We start from the raw sequence: 21,566 nt of genomic DNA, 5'->3' as shown, positions 1-21,566 counted from the left end.
GAAAGGGAAATATTATAACAAACTTGTCAATCCGCTTTTTATTGTGTGGTACATATGGCCCTGCCACCATCTGTAATCTGTGCATTTAGAGGAGGTGGTGAATTGACTAAAAGAGTTCAAGAGGGGCATGGATGCCTTTTTAAAGGGGCAATTTTTTTTAACGATTGCATTTTACTCATTTTGAGCTAAAAATCATTTTTTAAATTTGTCTTTATTAAAAATATTCAGCCGTTTAGTCACTGAGGGTTTAGGCTGAGTTCACACGGGCGAGTATTCCGCACGGGAGGTGAACGCATTGCACCCGCACTGAATCTGGACCCATTCATTTCTATGGGGCTGTGCACATGAGCTGTGATTTTCACGCATCACTTATGCGTTGCGTGAAAATCGCAGCATGCTCTATATTGTTTTCCACGCAACGCAGGCTGCATAGAAGTGAATAGGGCTGCGTGAAAATCGCAAGCATCTGCAAGCAAGTGCGGATGCGGTGCGATTTTCAAGCACGGTTGCTAGGAGACGATCGGGATGGAGATCCGATCATTATTATTTTCCCTTATAACATGGTTATAAGGGAAAATAATAGCATTCTGAATACAGAATGCATAGTACAATAGCGCTGGAGGGGTTAAAAAAATAATAATAATTTAACTCACCTTAATCTACTTGCTCGCGCAGCCGGCATCTCTTCTGTCTTCATCTTTGCTGTGTGCAGGAAAAGGACCTGTGGTGTCGTCACTCCGGTCATCACATGATCCATCACCATGGTAAAAGATCATAGCACAGCAAAGATGAAGACAGAAGAGATGCCGGGCTGCGCGAGCAAGTGGATTAAGGCGAGTTAAATTATTTTTTTTATTTTTTTAACCCCTCCAGAGCTATTGTACTATGCATTCTGTATTTAGAATGCTATTATTTTATAAGGGAAAATAATACAATTTACAGAACACCGATCCCAAGCCCGAACTTCTGTGAAGTTCGGGTTTGGGTACCAAACATGCCGATTTTTCTCACGCGCGTGCAAAACGCATTACAATGTTTTGCACTCGCAGGGAAAAATCGTGCATGTTCCCGCAACGCACCTGCACCTTTTCCCGCAACGCCCGTGTGAACTCAGCCTTAACTGTGCACAAAAAGATTATTAACACTTATTTAAGCCACATTTTTATCAGTTAAAATAGAAATCGAGCTACAATGAGGTCAGGGATCAAGGCGCTATTACACGGAGCGAATATCGTACAGATTGTCGTGCATGTGAGTGAAAATGAGAATCGTGTGATGTAATAAGTATGAACGATTCAACGACTAGCAACAAACTGATCGTTCCTCGTCCATCGTGATCTTCAGCACGCAAAAAAAAATGATCGCTCCTCGTTAATAGATCCGTTCATATAATATGGAGACTTCTCACTAACAATCTCATACATGCCTTTTGACTAAGCATCTGTCCCCCATCTTTATACACTGCTCAAAAAAATAAAGGGAACACTTAAACAACACAATGTAACTCCAAGTCAATTACACTTCTGTGAAATCAAACTGTCCACTTAGGAAGCAACACTGAGTGACAATCAATTTCACATGCTGTTGTGCAAATGGGATAGACAACAGGTGGAAATTTATAGGCAATTAGCAAGACACCCCCAATAAAGGAGTGGTTCTGCAGGTGGTGACCCCAGACCACTTCTCAGTTCCTATGCTTCCTGGCTGATGTTTTGGTCACTTTTGAATGCTGGCGGTTCTTTCACTCTAGTGGTAGCATGAGACGGAGTCTACAACCCACACAAGTGGCTCAGGTAGTGCAGCTTATCCAGGATGGCACATCAATGCGAGCTGTGGCAAGAAGGTTTGCTGTGTCTGTCAGCGTAGTGTCCAGAGCATGGAGGCGCTACCAGGAGACAGGCCAGTACATCAGGAGACGTGGAGGAGGCCGTAGGAGGGCAACAACCCAGCAGCAGGACCGCTACCTCCGCCTTTGTGCAAGGAGGAACAGGAGGAGCACTGCCAGAGCCCTGCAAAATGACCTCTAGCAGGCCAAACGGTCAGAAACAGACTCCATGAGGGTGATATGCAGGCCCGACGTCCACAGGTGGGGGTTGTGCTTACAGCCCAACACCGTGCAGGACGTTTGGCATTTGCCAGAGAACACCAAGATTGGCAAATTCGCCACTGGCGCCCTGTGCTCTTCACAGATGAAAGCAGGTTCACACTGAGCACATGTGACAGACGTGACAGAGTCTTGAGACGCCATGGAGAACGTTCTGCTGCCTGCAACATCCTCCAGCATGACCGGTTTGGCATTGGGTCAGTAATGGTGTGGGGTGGCATTTCTTTGGAGGGCCGCACAGCCCTCCATGTGCTCGCCAGAGGTAGCCTGACTGCCATTAGGTACCGAGATGAGATCTTCAGACCCCTTGTGAGACCATATGCTGGTGTGGTTGGCCCTGGGTTCCTCCTAATGCAAGACAATGCTAGACCTCATGTGGCTGGAGTGTGTCAGCAGTTCCTGCAAGACGAAGGCATTGATGCTATGGACTGGCCCGCCCGTTCCCCAGACCTGAATCCAATTGAGCACATCTGGGACATCATGTCTCGCTCTATCCACCAACGTCACGTTGCACCACAGACTGTCCAGGAGTTGGCAGATGCTTTAGTCCAGGTCTGGGAGGAGATCCCTCAGGAGACCGTCCGCCACCTCATCAGGAGCATGCACAGGCGTTGTAGGGAGGTCATACAGGCACGTGGAGGCCACACACACTACTGAGCCTCATTTTGACTTGTTTTAAGGACATTACATCAAAGTTGGATCAGTAGTGTGTTTTTCCACTTTCCACTTTAATTTTGAGTGTGACTCCAAATCCAGACCTCCATGGGTTGAAAAATTTGATTTCCATTTTTTTTTATTTTTGTGTGATTTTGTTGTCAGCACATTCAACTATGTAAAGAACAAAGTATTTCAGAAGAATATTTAATTAACTCAGATCTAGGATGTGTTATTTTTGTGTTCCCTTTATTTTTTTGAGCAGTGTATATAACAAGGAATGATTTACAAGTGAACGAGTAACGACTGCAAGTATGAACGATTATCTGTGTATAATAAACAGAATTTGTTACATCTTCGATCGTTTATCATGATCTGTATGACATCTGGAGTAATAGTACCTTCAGAGATAAGGAGCAGAAAGAGTAAAAATCCAGAGCCTGCTACTGCAGAATCTGAAGGCTGTACAGAGAAAGGAGATCAACAGTGACTTCTACCTCATGAGGGTTTTTGCCTTTCTCTGGATCAACGTAGCAGGATAACAGGCTGAACTGGATGGACTTATGTTATTCTTCAGCCTTACAAACCATGTTACTCACCAAGACCTTCGAAGAACCGACTTTCTCCTTAATTTCCCGTATACATTCAACCTCTCTATTCTGAACTGTGAAAGTGCCGCTACACCCAGCAACGTCATACAAGAAGTTCTTCAACATGCCTTTGCCATTCACAGTTAGGCCAACTTCTGGATGGAACTGTACCCCATAGAGCTTTTTGGATTCGTTTGCTATTGCTTAAACACACAAAAAAACAACAACACAGGATCACTTATCTGCTTAACAGCTCATGCATACAAATGAGTTTCACACTATGGTACTGCCCAGGACAGCACCCTCAGTGAAATCTGACCCATTAAAGTGAATGGCTTCGTGCACATGGGCGTTTCTCAAGCAAGATCGCACTGCATGAAAAAAAAATAATAGATACAGCAAGTTTCATATTTTGTGTTTTTCATGCAAAGAGAACCCCATGTGTCAAAAACAAAGCCAAATGCAGGGAATGCATGGCGTTGCCCATTCAATTCAATGGTTCAGTGAATAAAAACCACACTGATGGATTGTTTTTCACTGATTATTTCTAGGAGATGCTGTGGGTTAGTAAGTCAAAACTATGGTTCAATGTGCATGAGCTCTAAAGGTCCCCATACTTGTTACGCCTTTTTATGTAGCAAATCTTCATGCTTTCCTTGAACATTCTAGCTATTCTAGTTACTGCTTCTAGAGCCCTTTAGTTTACAGATAACTGCACCAAAAAGTGAAAAGTTTTTGGCAGTAAACTGATCACAGTCAAAGGGGCACAGTGCTTCAGCAATCGGTGGGGGCTCAGCACTTGGACGCCCACAAACCTAAACATCTCACAAGTATCATGGATATGCAGTTACTCTTTAACCCTTCATGGGCATAAGTCTTAACCTGGTACTCATGTTCTGGGTTTTCATATTGCTTTGTTCCACTGTGTACTATATAGATGTTACATGTTCAGATGGCCTTAAAAGCATACAGGTTTTTTTTTGCACCCTCCCCCCCCCCAGTCAACCGTACCTGTGGAAAAATCCATAATTACCTGCTTCCCGCCACTCCATATATATTGTAAGGGTATTTGCTGATAAGGCTGAGTGATGTAAGACATGCATGATGCACACTGGAGGAGGGACTAATGGGAATAACTGTGGTCTGCACTGACATTTAGGGGGGCTCCACTTGGAACTTCATCCTGAGTAGGATATAAGTATTGATTTGCTTTATCTCTTGTACACTCCAGGTGTCGGTCATGTGTTATATAGTGTGGTAGACAGCCATGTGTTATAGCAGAGACCTATATTGCATATATAGGTTAGTGATGATTATTTACTTTTTGTTATTCTGTATGTGATTTGTCTGTTTTATCTTATAAATAATTACACTTGGTAAATATATTTATTCACTTAGCCTGCGTAAGCTTATTCATTCTCAAATCTGTTGAATTCACATAACACCATAGCTCCCAAGCTCTCTTGTGGATTATGAGCTGCTTAGGAACGTATCATTGCTTAGGCCAATCATTGGCTGCAGTAGTGCACGTGACCCAGTCTATGAGGAAGTTCACTGAAAGAGACCGGAAGCCCTGTGAAGAAACCCTGAAAGCCACAGAGCCAGAACGGAGCAGCGGAGGAACAAGCAAGTATGGATTTCACCACGGGTGACGCTGGCTGGGGCAAAAGTTAAAAAACAAAATAAAAATACCTTTGCATTTTTTCTTCACTGTTAGGACTCCTGTATAACGGGAACAGAACGGATCCGTTATGCTGGCCATAGATTTCTATTATGATGGAATGCATAACGGAATGCCTCTAAAGCTATTCCATTATGCATTGGGTGCTTGAATTGAGTTATGGTCCAATTTAGTGCAAGTCACCATATACCCGAAGTTCAAAACTTGAAGTTCACTCATCCCTAATCATTATTTCACAAGGCCGATGCAAACTATGAGAATGCCACGGCTATACTGCGAGCGCTGGTGCCTTCTTAAAAAGCTGATTAGTCGGGACCCTGGGTGTCAGACCCCACCGATCAGATACAGATGACTTATCCAGAGGATAGGTCATCAGTTAAAAGAAAAAGAAAAAAAAAGAAAAAAATCTCTGAAAAGCCTTTTAAGGCTCACATGACCAGATGAAGAATGTAAAATACATACCTGCCACTATGTTTCCAGATTGCGCAACAACCTTAAATCCATCAGCTACCTTGTCCACGCTGTCTCCATGTGTCAGCAATACAACCTCCTCCTTCTGCAGCCCCCTGAAAGCAAAGTTCAGAAGTATTGCAGAGGCAAAGATAGTTTCCCTGAAACCTAATCAGCAAGGACATAACGTCTTCAGGACTCAGAGTCTGGACAAACATTCCGAAACCACAGTATGAGCACTGATAAGTAAGATTAGGAATACCAACATAGAAAACATATCTGTATCTCAATATAAACTTCTAGATGAATGTTAGACCATTTAGAGAGATCTCTTACCTGAAGAGAGAACAGGTATTGTCGATACTGATGCTGAAAACTCCATCCTCCCTGACGTTCTTCTTATGGACGGTTCCTCCAAATACTTTATTCATCATCTGCAGATAAATGGAAAATCAGTCATGGATATATATGACTGAAATCATTATTCTACATAAAAAAATTAAAAAAAGATCCATCTTAGAGTGTCTGTTAGAAGCAACCTCATTGAATACTCCAATATAGTACTGAACATGGGGGCCAGTTGAAGGGTCCTGAAAATGCTGATGCAGCTACATTACGTGGCATTTTTAAAGCCCATATGTAACAATCAGTCTAAACCAGGCATGCTCAACCTGCGGCCCTCCAGCTGTTGCAAAACTACAACTCCCACCACGCCCTGCTGTAGGCTGTCCGGGAATGATGGGAGTTGTAGTTTTGCAACAGCTGGAGGGCCGCAGGTTGAGCATGCCTGGTCTAAGCCATTAAAGGGAGTCTTTCACCTAAACTGACCATTATAGAACACTAACCCCCCATGATCTGCATTATAGTCCCCATATTGAAATGCTACTTACTGTTTAGCTGGCCGTCGCTTATTTTCGCTAAAAAACACTTTTACTCATTATGTTAATTAGATTCTGAAGGTGCTCAGGGGCGGCGTTCAAGCGGCCGGTGCCCAGGCCCCTCGTCGCTTTTCATATGACACCCCTCCCCTTTCACCCCTCTGGCCCGCCATAGGTTCTTCAGAAATCCAGCGCCGTTCACAAGATTCGCCGCGCCTGCGGACTTCATTCCCCATTATGGGCAGAGGCACAAGAGCGTTCAATGCGCGTGTGCCAGCCCGTACATCTAGGTGGCCTTGTGCCTCTGCCCATAACGGGGAGTGAAGTGCACAGGCGCGGCAAATCTTGTGAATGGCGCTGGATTTCTGAAGAACCTAGGGCGAGCCAGAGGGGTGAAAAGGGAGGGGTGTCATATGAAAAGCGACGAGGGGCCTGGGCACCGGCCGCTTGAACGCCGCCCCTGGGCACCTTCAGACCCTAATAAACATTGAATAAAAGGGTTTTTTAGCAAAAATAAGCGCCGGAAAGCTAAACAGTAAGTATCATTCCAATATGGGGACTGTAATGCAGATCATGGTGTTCGATAATAGTCAGTTTAGGTGAAAGACTCCCTTTAAACCATCAGTAAAATAGGGGCAGAGACTGGCGTTTCAAGTTGGAGTAACATGCACAAAACTGAAGCGCCTCTTAATTCGGCTGCATATTGCAATGTCCATGTGCCTATTGACACTTCTGTACACCAGTATACAGCTATACTACATGTGCCTCATATGGCTCATACCAGCGTTAGCAATGTCCATTGGTCTGTTAGGAGCGTAATAACAAAGCAGTGCCGGGTTTGACCAATTACTGAGCCAAACAGAGCTGAATAGACCCGACTGAGTGTAATGGAGTACGTTTGGGATGCTACTTTATTACCAACAAAATATGTCCTCCATACAGGGCTCTTTTATCAGCTCTTTATGGATAAAGCTGAGACAGGAGGCTCCAACCCAGATGTGAACATACCCTAAGCAGTACAATTCAAACTAGCCCTCCTCTTCTAGACAGAAATTAAATGCCAAACGTTTTCGTTTGATTTAAAGGAAATCTGTCACAGCAATTCTGGACAATTATCTACCGCTCCACGTTATCAGCATTTAAAGCTGCGATGAAATACTTTGTCAGGACTGCTGTGCATGCGCACGAGTCCCCTCCATTATGTGAGCACAGCACAGCAGTCCTGACAAAGTATGTCAGTGCAGCTCTAAATGCCGATAACGGGGGCAGAAGGAAAATACTAAATAATGATGTCCAGTGATACGGATATGTTACTGCAGATAATAGTCCAAGATCCAGGTGACAGATTCCTTTTAAGAAAGTCTCCCCCTTCAACAGTCATGAGACAAGCAATTTCCAACATACCTGCATGCCATAACAGATCCCAAGCACTGGTTTGCCAATGGTAAAAATAGCAGAGTCAAACCATGGAGCATCTTCAGCATACACAGAGTTTGGTCCTCCTGATATGATGATTGCTCTGGGGAAAAAAAAAAAAAAAAGACCTATTTGAATAAAATAAAATTTCCAAAACACAAATGAAAGTTCAGAATGGAAAAACCTTTCTGATTCTGTTCCACAGTAGAAACTGTTCAGAGCGGATGCTACGAGCGTAGCTAGTCAATAGCCCAATTATCAGCATCAGATCTCCTCGTTTTCTCTAATGAGGGATGCACCTCCCCGTCACGTTTTTCTTTGTAATGGTGCAAATTATTCTCATTCTTTACACGCTATTCTCCAAAAGATGAAACCGGTTGCACCAGGCACAATGCTCTGTTTCGCAGCCATATTAAAATGGCAATTGACTCATAGGTTATTACCAGAAATGTTCCTTTTCCAAGCACCAGTGCCCTGATTAATGGAAGCGGTTATGCCACAAATTTAAAAAAAAAAAATCTTTTTTACCCATTTATCTGGAGGATGTTCTTCCTTTTCTGTGGGTGAGCAGCAACTCATCGACATCTGCATCTCCCAGGAAGCACTGCAATTACCTTTTGTTAACCCATTGCTCCACTGCATAGAATACCGTCTCTAACATAACCCCAGAGATGCGGTTGGTATGTAGAGCTCTCAAAATTTCCTTCCCCACTGTCTAGATCAGTGTTTCCCAACCAGTGTGCCTCCAGCTGTTGCAAAACTACAACTCCCAGCATGCCCGGACAGCCTTTGGCTGTGCGGGCATGCTGGGAGGTGTAGTTTTGCAACAGCTAGAGGCACACTGGTTGGGAAACACTGGTCTAGATACATAGCTATATATTTCTATGAAAGGTGTCTGGGACTCTTCACTAGGCTGGCACTGAAAGGAGGAACGGAGCAGGGAAGCTACTGAGCTTGTTAGTCCACCTCTGAATGCAGTAGAAGGTAGACCAGAAGGATAAACAGCAGGGGGCGCTACCAGAGAGGAAAATGTAATGTACTTACAAATATTAACAATATTTTAATACTTTATTTGAAATGCCGCATTCAATGCATAGAAATACTTTTCATGGGACAACCCCTTTAAAATATCCAGTCTTAGGGCTCATGCGCACAAACGTATTTTCTTTCCGTGTCAGTCTGTTTGCAGACCATATGCGGAACCATTTATTTTAATGGATCAGCAAAAAAAAAAACTAAAGTTACTCCGTGTGCATTCCGTTTCCACATGTCAGTTCTGCGAGAACATAGAACAAGTCCTATTATTGTCCCCATTACGGACAAGGATAGGACTGTTCTATTAGGGGCCAGCTGTTCCGTTCCGCAAAATACGGAATGCACACGGACGTCATCCGTATTTTTTGCAGATCTGCGTTTTGTGGACTGCAAAATACATACGGTAGTGTGCATGAGCCCTTACTGCATGAAGGGTACATCCACGTGGGGGGAAAAAAATAAATCAATAAAAATCTGCCACTAAGTCACTGCAAAATCCCCAACACAATCTGCATGAGTTATGGATTTCGCTCTACACTTTGCAAATGATGAACGTTAGCAACGCAAGCGACATGCTGCAGATTTGAAATCCTTGCTGCAGGTCAAGTTGCACACTCATTTATTCCACAGCGCGTGGATGAAATTTGGTAAAATAGACTGGGGACTTTCCACCTGCAAAATCCGGGTGGCAAACCCAGACTGCAACCGCAACACGTGAAAATATTCTATTATGAAATGGCACAGGAGTGAACCGTTTTCCTGAATCCTTGCAATCTAAAATCACTGCTCTTCAGATGTAAAGTGAATGCTTCCAACAATATTCTGCCGAGTAATTGTCCTGTCACTTTAATGCTCCGATAAAGACCATGTGAAAGAGATTAGACTGGCATCCTGCAAAACACTTCCAAGGCTGTGAGAAAACCACCCCGCATTACAGATAGCAGAAAGCAAAGCAGCGGCACAGCGGAGGTGGTCACAGAGCACCCAGAGGCCCGTACCTGAAGCCTTGCTCCCGGATAGCAAACGCTGGTGTCTCCAGTGGATAGATTTCAGACTGCACAAAGAACTCTCGCACCCGGCGGTCGATAACCTTCCCATACTGAGCGCCAGCATCGAGAATCACCACGGAGCCCTCGTAGCGATGCTGGCCATCCTTTACGTCAGTTCCAGACTTGGCAACCTAAATAAATCAAATACACAGGCATTAAGATAACTCAACGTCGTCAAAAGGGGCCACAATTCCTCCAAAGAGTAAACACAATTTGCTTTACCTTGGCCATGACAGTCTAGGGTTATTTAGAAAAGGACCACCTCTCAGTTGGTAGGAAGACTGGCAGTGAACTGGACGACATGAAGAAACATAATGCAGACCGTTTGAGCAGACACGTGACCACCAGACATGTGAGGGCGCCGATGAATGAAGAAACCGTGAAGGACATGTTGTAGCGTGTAGAAATTTCATTAAAAGCAGTTCAGATATTTTGGCAGGAAGGAGGAGGATGGGGAACCATGTGAGGGCATGACAACGGCACGCATTTACTAACTTTATTATCCGTCCGTCCTGCTTTATGAAATTTCACAGCTAAGAATCACAAGATTTCCATATTCAATAAGTCAAGTCATTCATTCAGACATGAAGTGACTAAGGCTAGGGCTACACGACGACATTTGTCATGCGACAATTTTTATAACGATAGTCTATGGTGTCACACTGCGACACGACAGTAGCAAAAAATCCATCCAAGATGGATCCGCAGAGCAACACCATAGACTATCATTCTAAAAATTGTCGCGCAACACATGTTGCAGTGTAGTTGTGCCCTATGAATCCCTAGTCTAAAGGTGTCCATACAAGCTGTGCATGCAATGTGTGCCAGTCACTTAAAGGGATGGCCCACGTCACACATTGGTGGCATAGTGCTAAGATTTGCTAACAATGTTAAAGGTGGGACCCCTAGAACTTGGTCCCCCAAATCGAACGAGAGTGCATGGTGCATGACCGGCGCCCTCTCCATTCACTTCTATGGGAGTTCTGGAAATAGACGAGCCGACACTTGTCTATTTTCAGCACTTCCATAGTAGCGAAAGGAGGGTGGCCGCGTTCTAGAGATCGGTGGGGGTCCCACCTTTGACATTTTTGGCAAATCCTAGCGCTATGCCACCAATGTGTGAGATGGGACAATCCCTGTAAGGGTCCATTCACACGTCTGCAGTGTTTTGCGGATCCGCAAAACACGGGGCTGGCACCCCAATAGAAATGCCTATTCTTGTCCGCAGCTGCAGACAAGAATGGGACATGTTCTATTTTTTGGCGGAGCTGCGGACCGGAAATGTGGATAGCACACTGTGTGCTGTCCACATCTTTTCCTTCCCCATTGAAAATGAATGGGTCCGCACCCGTTCCGCAATTATGCGGACCCAACTTGCGGACGTCTGAATGGAGCCTTAAGAAGTATTCCAGGATGTAGTATTCGTGACCTTTCTGATTGTTGGGAGTCAAACACCCCACCAATCAGCTGTTCTGGAGTAGCTCCAGGACTACACAGCTCCATCTGTAGTGTAGTGGATGGAGTTGGTTACTACAGCACTAGACTCACGGAAGTAAGCAGTTGTGCAGAGATTCAAACCCTCGCCAATCAGATATTGATGGTCTATCCTGAGGATAGGTTATCAATATCAAATTTCTGGAATACCCCTTTAAGTCCCTCTTCCCAGGGAAATAAACAGTGAACTCTTAGCTGAGACAGACATTCTCCTGCGTGGCCGACATCTCAAGTGTATGACCAGCGTCTGTGTGATTTGAGTCACGCAATCGTTTAAGGAGCTTATATCTGTCACTACAGAAAGTAATGAACAGGGTAAAGCACAAAAACAGTCTAACTTATAAGCCTCACGCATAAAAGCTATAGCCTATGGCAACCAATTAGATTACAGCTTTTGTTTTACCAGAGCAAGTTTGAAAATGAAAGAAGAGATTTCATTGGCTGCTATGCATGAGAGCTGGATGGAGGAGATTTGCCCATAGCAACCAATCAGATTCCGCCTTTCATTTTTCAGAGCTCCTTTGAACAATGAAAGGAGCAATCTGATTGGTTTCCATAGGCACCAAAGGCAGTTTTGATAAATCTCAAAGTTCGGGGACCAAATTAGGACACAGGGAGGGATGTATCAAAACTGTGCAAGGCTTAAGTGGTGTAGTTGCCCATAGCAACCAGACTCCATTATTCAGAGGCCCTGTGGAAAATGACAGCAGCAATGTAATTGGTTGCTATAGACAACCGCTGCTTTTGACAACTCTTGACAATGTCCTGTGTATCAGGGTCCATTCACATGTCCGTAATTTGGGTCCGCATTCGTTCCGCAATTTGTGGACCCATTCACTTTCAATGGGGATGGAACGGATGCAAATTCACATTTCCTGGATCCGCATCCGCATTTTCGGGATCCGCATCCGTTTTTTCGGGATCCGTTTTTTCAGGATCCGCAATTTCGTTCCTGGAAAAAATAGAACATGTCCTATTCTTGTCCGCAAATGCGGACCAGAAAAGGCATTTTCTATTATAGTGTCTGATGTGCGGATCGGCAAATTACGGATGGCACATTGCAGGTGTCAGTGTTTTGCGGATGCGCAAAACACTTACGGACGTGTGAATGGACCCTCAAAGCGGTCCTCGCTGCCCATAGAAACCTTTTCCTCTAAGAATTTTTCTTCACATTGAGCTCTCTGCATATCACCCTGGAGAGCTTGTGCATATGAGGGGGTACGTGCTGATCGCTGGGGAGGAGAAAGTCATTATCTACACTACACTGCTATGCCGCATGTCACGTGTCCGCAAAACGCAAAAAGTCACAAAATGCTTTCAAAAAGTCGCAAAATGGGGCTCTTGTGACTTTTTGGGCTTAATTGAACAAAAACTTTGCAACTTTTTGCATTTTTTTCCACCCCTCCAGTTTAGAAATATTGGTGGGAAAGTGGGAGTGGTCAGCTATGGTAATGAGCATCCCTCCAGAATTATTACTGAGAGGCAGCGTCCACAGGAGGAAGACACAGAGGTATTGACTGCGTTGAAATATCCACATAAAAGACAAAGTGCAAAAAAACTATATCATAACCACAATAAAGTCAGACCATTACCCATATAGTGCTTCCTCCGGGATGACGCCAGCCCCGACGCGCGTTTCGGTGAACCTTCGTCCGGGGGTCACCCCAGGTAGTTACCATAGGCATAATTACATATATGATGATTGTATACATGAGTATTGACTCTTGATATACGTGTATCCTATTGGCTCCCTATTCTTTGGTGGACTTTTGTAAAAAGTCAGAATCTCACTCCATTCGGCGGGTGGAGTATGAAAACTGGAGTAACTTGTCTAGGTTTAAGGCTACATGCACACGTACATATTTTGTTTCCGTGTCTGTTCCGATTTTTTTTTTTTTGCGGATTGGATGAGTACCCATTCATTTCAATGGGTCGGCATCCATATGTCTGTTCCGAAGCCCCGCAAAAAATATAGACCATGTCCTATTCTTGTCCGTGGCCAGGCATTGTTACAATAGATGCGCAAAAAAATAAAATAATGCAATATGGATGCCAAAAGGACGTTATTTGTATTTTTTTGCTGATAAGTGTTTTGCGGACCGCAAAACATATATACGGTCGTGTGAATGTAGCCTAAAGGAGTTATCCAAAGTCTAAAAGATCCCGCCCCCCCCAATGGCCAGGCCCCTCGTATACATTGTACTTACCTGCTCCCTGGCACCCGCAGATCCCTGCACGTCCGCCGCTGGATCTCCCCGTCGCGTGGACCAAAACATCCAGCGAAAGGGGTGAAGGTAATAGCAGGCCGCAACAGGGGCAAGCCTCCCTAGCTGCTAGTGCCGGGGAGCAGGTATGTATACGACGGTATTTTGTAGATCGTTATACTATGAATGCATGAAGAAGACCTGTCATATGGTTGAAACGCGTTGATTTTAGGCAGGAGGATTACTTGTTTATACTTTTTTTTTTAAGGCATACTTTAGTGTTTGGATAACCACTTTAAGTATAAGGACCCTATTACAGGGGCAGATCGAGCAGACAATTGTCAGGAGGGAAGAGTTCCCTCCAGTCAATCACCTGCTCACTGGAGGAGGAGACCGCTCCTATTACACGCAACGATCTCCTCCTCGCTAATGCATCGCTCGTCCCTATACTGTCTCAGTGTTTGCCGGCAGCAGAGCGCCTATTACACAATGCGATCTGCCGCCGGCAAATCAGGATTTTTTAACATGTTAAAAGATCCTGATTACACAATGAACATTGCTCGTTCACCTGGTAATCGGCAGTAGTATTACACTGCCAGATGATCACGAATGAGCGTTCATACGAACGCTTGTTAGCGATCATCTTAACAAAAATCTGCCTTAAGACAAATTTATCAAACATATGATATGACATTTGATAAATGTGGCATAAAGTACGACAACACAGACTAAGGCCTCATTCACACATACGTGGATTTTCACGGACCACCGCGGTCTGTGAAAATCGACGTATGTGTGAATGAGGCCTAAAGCAAAACTGACGTCTGAAATTCCCCTCGTGATAAATTCTCTCCAAAGCCTCTCCTCCAAATGTCGATTACATTTGCAGCAGGAGATCTGGCAGAGGACAGGCTGCTGGAGCTCTCTGGATCCGACATTATCGGAGTGCCCGCCAGCCCCCTGTCTATAATGAGGTCCAGCAGAGATTCGGACGCTACCTGGCAAATATGTCGGGATTTTGGCCTGACAAATACTGCTGCACGGAACTTTTTTTGTCTGGCCAAATCCAGGTATATTTGCTGGGTAGTGGGCAGATCTTCGCCGGACCCCATTATAGTAAATGGGGCCGGCGGGCATACTAATAACGTCTGGCAATGTCGGCTGTGGAGAGCTCTGGCAGCCTGTTCTCTGCCGCAAGTGAAACAGGTCTAAAGTGTAGGTTCATCACCGGACGGTCAATGGCTGTTCATACAGAGCCCATTCCAACATAATTTTTATTTTTTTTAAAGGATTAAATGCGCCACATAGTGCACATGTAAGACCTCATGCACACGACAGTATTTTTTCACGGTCCACAAAACGGGGTTCCGTTATCCGTTTCCGTGTGTCTTCCTTGATTTTTGGAGGATCACCAGACATGAAAAGTGGAAAAAAAAATATCTAAGTCAAGTTTGCCTTGCAAGTGATAGGAAAAAAAACTGACACGGACGACAATCTTGAGTGCTTCCGTGTTTTTTCACGGACCCATTGACTTAAATGGGTCCGCAAACCGTTGTCCGTGAAAAAAAATAGGTATTTTTTTTGACGGACTGGAAACACGGATGCGGATAACAAACGGTGCATTATACGAGTTTTCAACGGACCTATTGAAAGTCAATGGGTCCGCAGAAAATCACGGAAAACGGAACAACGGACACAGAACACAACAACGGTCGTGTGCATGAGGCCTAAGAGAAACACTATCCAAAAATGTATAGCAAGCAGATGGCCTTTTCTGAGCTTCTACTTGGATGTTATGGATTGACTATGATGTACAGGTGAAACTCGAAAAATTAGAATATCGTGCAAAAGTCCATTTATTTCAGTAATGCAACTTAAAAATCAGAATATTGTGAAAAAGTTCAATATGATAGGCTCAAAGTGTCACACTCTAGTCTGCTAATTAATCCATACCCCCTGAGCAAAGGGGACCTGAGATTGACTTTGGGGTTTCATAAGCTGTAAGCCATAATCATCCAAATTATACCAAATACAGGCTTGAAATATCTCGCTTTGCATGTAATGAGTCTATCTCATATTAGTGTCACCTTTTAAGTTGCATTACTGAACTTTGCACAATATTCTAATTTTCCGAGTTTCCCCTGTATAGGACTTTTATATTGACTGTCTATCTTTACAACAGGTGGTCACTATCAGACTGGTGGGGGTTCACAACTACACAGATAGACCATCAATGTACAAGTCCCCATTAATCGGAGGCCAATATAGATCTACCACAGACACTCTAGTTACAGGACCACATGGTACGTCACGTGCTCCGGTTACATTGAAGGTCCTGCTCAACATATTACAGGAAACACGTTCCTTGATGCAGTCTAGAAAACTGATAAGTGCCAGATGTCAAGTCATCACCAGACAACATGGTGAGGGGGAGGCCTCCCGAATGGAGACTCACAGACCTTCTAAACGATGGGAGTTCTCTCAATTCTAACTGGCGTTTCAATTTTTGTTATAAACGTGTGGTCACAGTGATTTTATAGGTGCTGTGCACACAAAAAATAGTCTACATTTTTCAAACCAGCTCCTGGATCTGATTACTTTTGTAATTGCATGTAATAAAAAAAAATTGTATAGCCCGTGAGCTATTCAATAAACCAGGTACGCTCATCTGCGGCCCTCCAGCTGTTGCAGAACTACAACTCCCAGCATGCCTGATCAGCCTACAGCTATCAGCATACAGCAGGGCATGCTGGGAGTTGTAGTTTTACAACAGCTGGAGGGCCGCAGGTTAAGCATCCCTGCAATAAACTATCTGTACAGCGCCACCTGCTGTTTGTTCTTTTCCACCTTATGGGGTGGTCACACATGCTCAGTTTAAATCTTCCACTGCCACCAGCCACATCATCTGTCAGAAACTTTGACAGTTGCAGGGAAAGAGCTGCAGCGGAAAGGACTTGTCCCCGAGCTGCCAGCCTGAAATAAACCTAGCACAGGGATCAGCAACCTCCGACGCTCCCAGAATCCTCCTTTCACTTCTATGGGCAGCCCAGTGTGGCTGCAAGCTGGGAGTTGTAGTTTCACAGGAGCTGGAGTGATGAAGGTTGCTGACCCCTGATTTAGCAGAACAACCGGAGCAATGACTGGGGAGATCTCTGGATCCATGTGAGGTACAGGGCTGGTTCTAGCTTTGTTAGAAAGAGATTGTCATACGATGTACTATAGGATGTCTGATTTTCATTTAGGACGTCAATCATGAGACAACATCTTTAAGTCTTTTTGTAATATACTTTATTTGGGAATTTTGTACACCTATTAAAAAAGGCCTCTAAACTGTCCCCTCAGCAAGTCTCAGAGAGTTGCCGAGGATAATCCGTCTTCAGCGTCTACTGCATGCCGAATACAGGGAACTGTAAGATGCCCCTCAGCCTGCCTACCTATATCTGTGGTAATCAAGTCCATCTTATCACAAAACTCTACCTTCTTTCTACCTGTGTCCCTCTGCCTCTAAATTACGGTCAGAGTCCTACCTTCTTGTCAGAGATAAGCACCAACAGTGAGTTACAGGCAGAGGACACTTGTAGAAACAATCATCTTGTGGTAAAAAGCCAGATATGAATGAATCAGGCAGGGAGAGAAGAGGCAGGCTGAGAAGCATCTCCCAGAGATTTGTATTCAGCATACAGTATTCACTGAAGATCAATAAGGGATGCCAAGGCTAATTTCACAAGCATGTTCAGTCTGGGAAACACATTCCATGTGACGGCTGTATTTCCCAGACCTTGACTTGATTTAGGATGCTATGAGTCCCTGTCTGCACTCAAGGCATTATGCAAGTACAGTATAGACGACTTCGGTCAGGCAGGAACTGTGAGTTCAAGTCAGAGGAGCAGTGCTTAGTCTTGGAAAAGAGGCCACCGCATGGAGCAGGTTTCCTGGATCGGACACATTTGTATGAATGTTTTTTTTTTTTTTTTTTACAAAATTCACTACTAAAACATATAAAAGAATACTTAATCAACTTTCCTACAAAATAAAAAAAAAAAGATTAAATGACATTATGCTGGCAAAGGATGTGCGATCTCTTTTGTCTGACTGGGAAGAGAATTTCAAACATGGCCAACTTCTTTCCAGACGATGACTTTGTGCCATGGGTAGACTAAAAGGACACTCTGCTGTTACATGTCACCCGAAGAACATTCATAATGGCCGACATCAACTTTAGTCTGATGTGTATGGGCATAGTGACTGTGAGGACGTCATACATACTAGTACAACCCCAGCCCTGAATCCCAAACACCTAACAGAGAAGAGCACACGCGTGTGCGTGCTTCACTAATTTATTTTTCAGCTCAAAAGAGAGGCAAGGTCCCACCCTCTTCCAACTGTAGACATCTCCCCCGGTACTGGCAGCCGGCGGGCACAGGTCCTGCTGAGCACAGATAACCCTTGGTTTGAGGTCAGCTCTTCTTCTGCCACATCTGATCTTACAAGGGGGTCACACTATACGAGTGCGGCCAGGACAGCAGAAGCCATGCCACGTGTCTGTGCTGCTGGGAAGGTGTGTCCTATGTAACAAAGGTACAACGATGCCTTCGGAAAAAGGACCTTGGCTGAATACATTTAAAACATAACTTTTACTGATAATTAAAATCTAAACCCACATAGTGCTCAAATGAAGGGGGAAAAAATATATATTATTAGGAGATAAAAATCTATATACCAGTAGCCAGTATGAATTTGAATAGTCTTACCAGTTCTATGAAGATATACTCGGGTAAGTGGCTAGCTTTAGACCGTCCTAAATAGACAGGTGGCGGGTCTGTATAAAGGCGGAAACTCTTCTGGGGACAAAAAAAAACTAAATAGCCCTACATAAATGCCCTAACATTGGTTGGGATAGGGGCTATGCCGTCCCTACCTATCAATAATCGGAGCACCCGCCCCCGATAGGGACGACCCCGTGAGGAACCTTTCCCTTAAAGGGGACTATTCCCTAAACCAGGCATGCTCAACCTGTGGCCCTCCAGCTGTTGCAAAACTACAACTCCCATCATGCCCTGCTGTAGGCTGATAGCTGTAAGCTGTCCGGGCATGCTGGGAGTTGTAGTTTTGCAACAGCTGGAGGGCCGCAGGTTAGGCATCGCTGCCCTAAACATATCCCTCTCTCTCTCTCTCTCATGTCCCAACATGACAGGTTTCGTCCCATCCCAGGACTCATCAGGGGATTAGTTTACACAGGAGGGCAAACTGCAAGATAAATCAAAAATGGAACCAAAAATAAGTCCTACTATTCAAGTACAAAAACACATGTCTATAAATACGTGTAACTGACCGCTATAAGGATCGGAAGCGTCCAACTGTATAGATTACTCCTCAAAAAAATGGCTTTGAAAACGACAGTGGTCGATGCGTCAGGGGAAGTGTCAGGCCTCCTGTGGCCGTGTTGTGGCCTGCAAATTGCGGGCCACAATGCACGAACACTGACCGTGGGGCAGCCGCGGCGGATCACGGACCCATTCACTTTAAAGAGGACCTTTCACCTGGATATCCTTAATCTAATTATTATCCTACCTTATAGTGCGGCCCCCACTGATGTCTTGGCACGTTTTTTTCTAATAGTCCGTCCGCCGTGGTCCCCGTATCTTTTGGCACCTCATATGCTAATGAGGCGACTCGGTTATACTAGCCGTGGACTTGTAATTCTCCTGGGCGCGGTTATCTTCTCCCTGGCTGTGAGCGCATCCAATCAGAGAGCCCCGCTCTTAGCCAGGGAGAAGGAGCTGAGATTCTCGCGAGAACTTGAGCTCCTTCTCCCTGGCTAAGAGCGGGGCTCTCTGATTGGATGCGCTGGCAGCCAGTGAGAAGATAACCGCGCCCAGGAGAATTACAAGTCCACGCCTAGTATAACCGAGTCGCCTCATTAGCGTATGAGGCGTCAAAATATATGGGGACCACAGCGGACGAACGGGGGATTCTTTAGAAAAAAAATAAGTGCCAAGACATCAGTGGGGGCCGCACTATAAGTTAGGATAATGATTAGATTAAGGATATGCAGGTGAAAGGTCCTCTTTAATAGGTCCGCGATCTGGCCGTTCCGCAAAAAGATAGGACATGTTCTATCTTTTTGTGGAACGGAAGTACGGGATGAAACCCCTCGGAAGCACTCCGTAGCGCTCCCGTTCCACATCTCTGGATTTGCGGACCCATTGAAGTGAATGGGTGTGCATTCGTGATGCGGAATGCCCACGGAACAGTGCCCCCGTGTATTGCGGGTCCGCACACGTTCGTGTGGTGGAGGCCTCACCCTAAGCCTCCATCTCACCGCTATATGATCTATACAGTTAGACGCTTCCGATCCTTATACCGCTCAGTTACACGTATTTGTAGACATGTGATTTAAGTGTTTTTGTACTTGAATAGTGGGACTTATTTTCGGTACCATTTTTGATTTATCTTGCAGTTGCTGGCGGTAAACTGCAGCCTCCCATTGAAAACAGTGGGAGGCTGCAGTTTACCGCCAGCGCAGAATGCTCCCTCTGAACAGCCCCCAAGGCCTCCATCACATGAGTTGTCCGGATCTGTTCAGGGAAAAACTGATGGTTTTACAGGCAAGTTCAATCAGTTTTTTCTGCGACTGCGTTCAGTGCGCGTGTTTTCCGTCCTGGATTTCATGCGTTTTTCACGAGCATGAAGAAAAACTGAACACTGTGTGCACGAGACTGAAAATCTCATTTATTTAGCTGGCACTGTGCACATAAAACCCCAGGCTAGTAATATGCCGTGTGTACACAGGCCCTCCCGCACACAGCCGGGTCTGTATTTTCGTCCGCAGAACACGGATACCTTCCATGTCCACGCCGCATTTTACTCACCTCCGTCCATAGAAAGGACTAATCTGGTCCACAATATGGACATGAATAGGACATGTTCTACCATTCATGGGGTCTCATAGAAACTAATGAGTCAGCGAGCTATCCGCAAAAAAAAAAAAACGTGGATGAAAACAGTCATGTGCGCGAGGCCTTATAACGGCGCATTTACTAGTGCGATTTCAGAACTATGGCCGTGATAACCAGTACGGATGCGTTAGGCCTCGTGCACATGACTATGTAATTTGTGGTCCATTTCAATGTTTGTTTGTTTTTCTTGCAGGACGGACTACTGGACATACGGATGCGGACATTGAAATGATGGAGTCCAGACGGCGGTGTGCGCGAGGCAGTATTACTTTTGGGCTCGCTCGTTTTTTGTGATGAGATACGGTGGTAAATTAATTTTCTGGTCAGGTGCGGGCGGTGGGAAAGGGGAGGTCAGGGACCTGTAAAGCGCTGTGTGAACATGGCTTGAGGTCAGCACCAGTCTACCACATTGAAGGGGAAAGTTTTACCAAAAGGCAACTTGTAGGAACCTGCAGCAGACCCATCCCCAACATCAGGGTCATCCCAGAGGCGGAGCGGCACCGGCAGACACATGACAATGTGGCCCCCACGTGTGGGCTCAGCCCGCTCCGGGCCCTAGTGGCGGGGATCTCCTGGGCATGACAGCTCCAGCCCGTGCTCCCCACACCGTCACCAGATACAAGGCCTCGGCTGGGGAGCTTCTGTCCCCCCCTCATCTGACAGCCCTTTCCATCCCCGCCCCGGTTCGCCACTGACCTTGGAGTCTCCGTTACATAGAGCCATGAGTGGCCGCGGGCTGAGCGGCGGGTCTGGGGATGTCTCTCTGAGAGCTCGGCTTTGGCGCCGGAGAGAATGGTGGTAGAAAGAATATGTGATCCGCAGTCTCCCCGCCTCCTGCTCATCCGCCACCAGGTGGAGCCCTAGAGCACCAACCAAAAAGACTCCCTCTGAGGCTCAAGACGCCATGTTAGATTTGGGAGACAGCCCAATTCGTGGCATTATTAGGGTGAAGTCATAGTAGAGGGAAGCACAATATGAGGTTAACGCTACACCTTCATAGCGTTACCGCTCCGTTACTGACAGCTGTCACTGCCGCCGTCCACATAGCCCAT

At 45.3% G+C, this 21,566-nt stretch overlaps 1 protein-coding gene across 2 annotated transcripts in view; it reads right to left on the bottom strand.

The window, feature by feature from the left end:
- GMPS (guanine monophosphate synthase) overlaps positions 1–21,377 on the bottom strand; it is a 51,496-nt gene extending 30,119 nt beyond the window's left edge. The window contains exons 1-7 of one of the 2 annotated variants that reach the window (XM_040428135.1): positions 21,211–21,356; positions 10,080–10,149; positions 9,807–9,988; positions 7,762–7,876; positions 5,816–5,913; positions 5,492–5,595; positions 3,358–3,551 (exon numbers count right to left, since the gene is read on the bottom strand). In XM_040428135.1, coding sequence (XP_040284069.1) covers positions 3,358–3,551; positions 5,492–5,595; positions 5,816–5,913; positions 7,762–7,876; positions 9,807–9,988; positions 10,080–10,088 — 702 coding nt within the window. In that variant the 5' untranslated portion in view covers positions 10,089–10,149; positions 21,211–21,356. Of the gene's footprint in view, positions 1–3,357; positions 3,552–5,491; positions 5,596–5,815; positions 5,914–7,761; positions 7,877–9,806; positions 9,989–10,079; positions 10,150–21,210 lie in introns of both variants that reach the window. The other variant, XM_040428134.1, reaches the window with a different exon arrangement.
- Positions 21,378–21,566: the final 189 nt, after the last annotated feature.

Source organism: Bufo bufo, chromosome 4 (genome assembly GCF_905171765.1).
Source record: "Bufo bufo chromosome 4, aBufBuf1.1, whole genome shotgun sequence".
Taxonomy (NCBI): domain Eukaryota; kingdom Metazoa; phylum Chordata; class Amphibia; order Anura; family Bufonidae; genus Bufo; species Bufo bufo.
This window is presented reverse-complemented; position numbering and strand designations above follow the sequence as displayed.